Source organism: Gymnogyps californianus, chromosome 11, assembly GCF_018139145.2.
Source record: "Gymnogyps californianus isolate 813 chromosome 11, ASM1813914v2, whole genome shotgun sequence".
Lineage (NCBI taxonomy): Eukaryota > Metazoa > Chordata > Aves > Accipitriformes > Cathartidae > Gymnogyps > Gymnogyps californianus.
Genome location: NC_059481.1, coordinates 15133764 through 15138988, shown reverse-complemented (window position 1 = coordinate 15138988; position 5225 = coordinate 15133764). Strand labels below are relative to the sequence as shown.

Sequence of the window (5225 nt, the reverse complement as noted above, 5' to 3'; positions counted from 1 at the left end):
GCGCCGAGTGAGCCGGGCCGCAGCGCCGGCCTCGCCCTCGCGGACCCCGGGGGCGGTGGCGGCGCTGCCGGGCAGGGCTCTCGGGGACGGCCCGCCGCCAGGCCCCGCTCGGTAGGGGTCAGCCGGCGGCAGGGTCGCTGCTGTGAGGGCTGGCTGGCCGCCATCTCCGCTCGGCTCCAGCCGCTGCTCTCCGTGAGGGTGCTGGAGGGCCAGCCTGGGCCCTGCCGACCCCCTGGCAAGGCCCATCTTTATTTTTTTTGTCTGAAGCAGATTACGAAGAATTTCCCCTTTCCTAGTATTGTTGTAGAAGTGGAAATTACATTTCGGCGGGATATTTTACCACCATCTGCCAAACGGTTTCGTATCCCCACGGCATCCGCCGGTGGGCCTGGGCCACGAGGGAGGTGTTCTGAACGAAAGCGCAGCACCTGGGGCACAGGCGCGCGGCTCGGGACGCCTGGGTGCTGCACCCACGGGGAAGGTGTGCTAGCCTGCGTCGCTGTGTCTGAAGGGAGAGACTGGAGGCTTCTTTTTGGCACATGTAATGATCCAACGCACCTTGAAGTGCAGAAAGGGACGTTTCTATAGGAGGATAGTTGGTTTCATGAATCTGTTCTACGTGGCATTTGATGACATCTCAATTTAGCTACTGTGCGCGTTGATGAAGTCATCAGCTCTTTGACCTCATCTTTTGCTCTAGAAACAGCATTGGGTTCTCCTGGGTATTGCCTGACAGCTGTAAGGATCCCTTAAACAGCGGGGACCTGGGACCTGGGACACTACTCAGTGTCATGTACAGATAACTTCATGACAGTTAACAAAGCATATCTATACTATTTTATAAGACTTAGCTAATAGCCCTGTTGTTTTCAGACATTTTATTATGTTTAGAATCTGGGTGGTATCTCTCATCACTGCTTTTCTTGCTCTTAAATGCAGAGCTAATGGAGGTTTTGTCCTGGTGAAGATAATCTGGAGCCCACTGGACCATTAATGATCCAGGCTTCTTTTGTTTAAACCCAGGCATTGCCATGAAGGCAAGTTCTAAAATTATTGCATCACATCATAGATTTTGAAAAGGCTAGGTTAGCCTTTTATATTTAATGAAAGAATTGTACTCCCCAGTACAAAATAGGTTACTAGATTAGTCTAAAAGGAAGTGAATGTGGTATTAATAGACTGGTATTAGCCACTACAATATGCGCTTACAATAGTGCACAAAAAGGAACTGAGTAAGAATTACTGTTCTTATCATGAAGACTTAGACTGCAAATAAATAAATATATGTCAAAATATGTTTTAAAATGTAATTTCTGACATGTAACATTTTAAAATGTAACTTCTGTAGGTGTTCTGGAGGTGGGCATTTTCCTTTAGCTGCTCCTTGCCCTCAGGATGCTGCCATCTTTTCTTCAACAGCAACAAAGTTTATCTCAGAAGTCCTGCTATACATGCTAAATAATCTTTTTTGTTTTCATTGGGGAGGGAGAGGGAGAGGAGAGGGAGGGGAAGCAATACACATTCTAGCAAATGTTAACATCTGTTTGTGTTCTGTAGTTAAACCCACCAAGTTAGACCATAGAATCACAGAACAGCCCAGGTTGGAAGGGACCTCAAAAGATCGTCTGGTCCAACCTTTCATGGGAAAGGAAGCCTAGATGAAACTATATCTAGCACTCTGTTCAGTCGCATCTTGAAAACCTCCATCAATGGAGACACTACCATGTCCCTGGGGAGATTGTTCCAGTAAATGATTGTTCTTACTGTAAAAAATTACTTACGTCAAGATGAAAGATGGAGAACCCGTTACCGGAAGGAGGCTGCTTCGTTCTCCCAGTATCATAAAGCCTTGATTGTCTTGAGGATTTGTCTGAGAGAATAATGCTGTTGTGTGCCACCGGCAACTGCTGCTTCAGTTTGGTTCACCTCCCAACACATCTACAAAAGAAGAGTGTTTAGACCCAGCCTTAGTTCCCTAATGTAGGAGAGTCACTACAGCTAAAGAAAACCTTTCTAGAATGAATTCTTGAAGAACTGCTGTTTAACCTTTGAAAGCAAATGGCATGTGAGTCACAACAATAGTTGCCCCAGACTATGAAAGCCTGGAAGTCTGTTAGGTCCTACTCGTGAATTTGCTGAGTTTTGCAGTGTATCCCAAAACACTAATTACTGTCATCAGAGCTGATCCAGTTCATTTATTTTGCCACAAGCTGTCTGTTTCTTATGCAAGCTACCAGATAATACTTAAGAAGTACTATAGAAAATTAAAGTCTTGACATCCACGGACTTCAGGTCAAACCCGTATACTACTTGGATTCTCCAGCAGCACTGTGATTTCTAAGAGTTGTCTTACTCAGGTAGACCTTTTCCCATCATCCAATTTTTCTGAAAGAAATGAGACCAATCATAAGACTTTAAAATATATATTTTAATGTATTTTTCAAACATATTAGTGTATTTACAGAAATTTCTCATTTTAAAAATATTTTGTACTTGCCTATTTTCAAACATCTAGTTTAAAAAAAAGTTCAGCCAGATGACTACATTACTCAAATTTGAAAGAACATTCACTGTAGATATGAGCAATTAAAAAAATACAACAAAGAAACACATACCATTACATTAACAGTAAGTGAGTGCACATTTTTAAGTTGCTAGCTTCCACAAATTGTTCTTCCCATAAAAATTGCTTTGTCTGTGTCAGTAACTTGTACCTGCTTTTACACTGGAATTTGCTTTTCCTTTTTCTTCACAGACTCCCCCCCCCCCCCCCTTTTGCTTATACAAAGGTTGCAATAAAATGCATTACAGTAGTAGTTCATTTACAAAACAAATGACATTAAAACTTGTTTCTTAACCCATTGGATTGTATTTCAGTAAAACAATGTCCTTTCATGGAGGTGCAACAGAGATTCCAAGAGCTATCTGGATGTGGAGAATGATCTCTCTCTCAAAGCAGTCCTGCCTGGAAAGGGTGACTTGAATTGCTGCATGATGCTGTGTTGATTCCTCTTTGGAGGGATCTCATCTTCAGGTTTGGCAATTAGGATAGCATGTTAAACGTTGTATTTAGTCAAAATAAATACAAATAAATTAAAAACAAATTATGGAAGACAATTATTTTCTCGTTGATATTGCTTGGAGGAAAGCTTAGCAATGAAGCTTGTGGCAATATCTAGATTATACATGAATGGCAGGTCCGTTTATTTCAGTAGTACTCTCTGAACAAGGAAAAAACAGCTATGAACATGGCTGTAATTTTGGAGAAAGATAGTAGTGATCTTCTTTCAAACTTCGTTAGGAAGCCATTTTCCTATGGAAAAGAACATGCATAGTTAGGAACAGCTTAAAAATAACGTGTAGGAAAAACGTACAGCACTCTGCTAGTATGAGATTAACAGAGTGCCACACCATTGTGCATAGAGGGACAGGTTTTCAGAGCTCTACCTCCAAAAGATGAATAGGGCTTTAAAAACAGTAGCTGAAAATAGCTGCACCTTGCTGAATGTTTGTTTTATCTGCAAGTCAAGACTGTGCCCTCCCTGTGTAAACAGAAAATGAACGTGAACTGTATCATCTGAGCCCACATCTTCAAGGAAGATATAAGTACTGTGTTTCTGATGTAGTAATATAAATATCTTCCTTTAAGCCTCCTTATTCTACCGTGATGAACCACATATTGTGACAGAATGTTGCCAGGAGTTGATACTTCTCTTAAATAAAATTGACTCTATTTGAAAGAGATGGAGAGAGAAGCCTTTACAACAAATCTGATGCATCAAGGGTCCATGACTCACTATCACCTTTTTTTACTGCTACCAGACAGAGAAGGATCAAAACAAGCACAAAGAAAAAAGGAAAAGCAAGACACTAGAAAACAAATGAGGGAAAAAAGTAATAACAAATAGGAAATATAAGAGAAGTGGGACGAGAGAGGGGTGGAAAGAGAAAGTAACCTTTACATATAGGTAAAGGAAAAAAGTATCAGGGAAATAACTGACACTGATGTCATTCATTCTCAGCTTCCCTTAGCTGCAAAAGAAAAAAGTATTGGCGTGATGAAACTCTGCAAAGCAAAAGGGACTTCCCCTCCGCTGGCAGAAGGGAATTTCAGCAGCTTGGCAAAATAATCCACATATTGACAAATGCTTTTCTCAGCATTGACCATTGATAGATGGAAGTTCTAGGATTATCTCAGTCCAAACAGAAAAGATATAACCGCAATTGCACTTACCTGTAAGTTTGTTTAAGTAAAACTGATTTGGGGGATTAAATAATGGCTTTGTTGAAATCCACAGCAAAAGTACTGACTTCAGCTGTGAGGATCACACCTGTGTATTCTTCCCTTACCTTGAACTTCAGTATTTTTGGACCAGCTCTTCTATGGAAGGAAAATTGCTGCACTAACCTTTGGATGCCTCTTAATTTTAGATTTAATAATGGGAAATTTCATGGCATGCATAGTTTAACCTGCTTTGAGCAGGAGGCTGGACCAGATGACTTCCTAACATCCCTCTCAACCTGAATTAGCGTATGATCCTATGATTCAAGACTAACTCTAGGGTTTCGACTGTTACAGGTACAGAAAGTGCCTTTTTAAAAAGAAAGTTGTCTTTTAACATTGTTCTATTTAAAGCAGAAGCAAAGCTTTCACTGTAAGTCTCAAGGAGATATTCCAGACATCAAATATTAAGCCACCAAATAAAACCCTGAATAAAATGTTTGTGGCAGTGTCTGTAACGATAGTTTCCCTTAATTAAACAAAATCTCCGAATCTAGACTTCAGTGGAAAATGAGAAACTTACCCAGCCACCGTTCGCATCTATCCATTCGGCTTTGTTGTTTATTATGTACTCTGTGATGAAGTAAGAAATCTGCTCCTTCTCCTCTCCAGTGAGCTGAACTCCGTGCTCTTGAAGCTTCTTAGTGAGAAGACCTCCAAACGTAAATATGGTCATAATTCGTCCCCAGTTAGTATTTCCATCAGCAAATTTTTCTTCCATGACACCATTGAAAATTCTCTTTGCAACGGCTACAGAGGTAATATCAATCCTGTCCAAGAATGGTCTGAGAGCCTCCTCGGTTTGATCTTGCAGCGAAGATGCAATGTTTCGCAAGACATGAGCAACCCTGGTTTGGGCTGGTCCAAGATGTGATTCCTGAAGCACATATTGCAGATAATCTTGAGCTAAGTAATAAACATAATAGAACTCAGCAGTTTCCAT

The 5225-nt window shown here is 41.1% G+C and overlaps 1 protein-coding gene across 1 annotated transcript; it reads right to left on the bottom strand.

Annotated features, from left to right (window-relative positions):
- Positions 1–3113: 3113 nt before the first annotated feature.
- On the bottom strand, positions 3114–5225 carry BCL2A1 (BCL2 related protein A1). The gene is made up of 2 exons (XM_050903650.1): positions 4806–5225; positions 3114–3313 (listed from the first exon to the last, which is right to left on the bottom strand). The coding sequence occupies exons 1-2, from the start codon at positions 5223–5225 to the stop codon at positions 3209–3211; spliced, it is 525 nt and encodes a 174-aa protein (XP_050759607.1). The 3' UTR covers positions 3114–3208.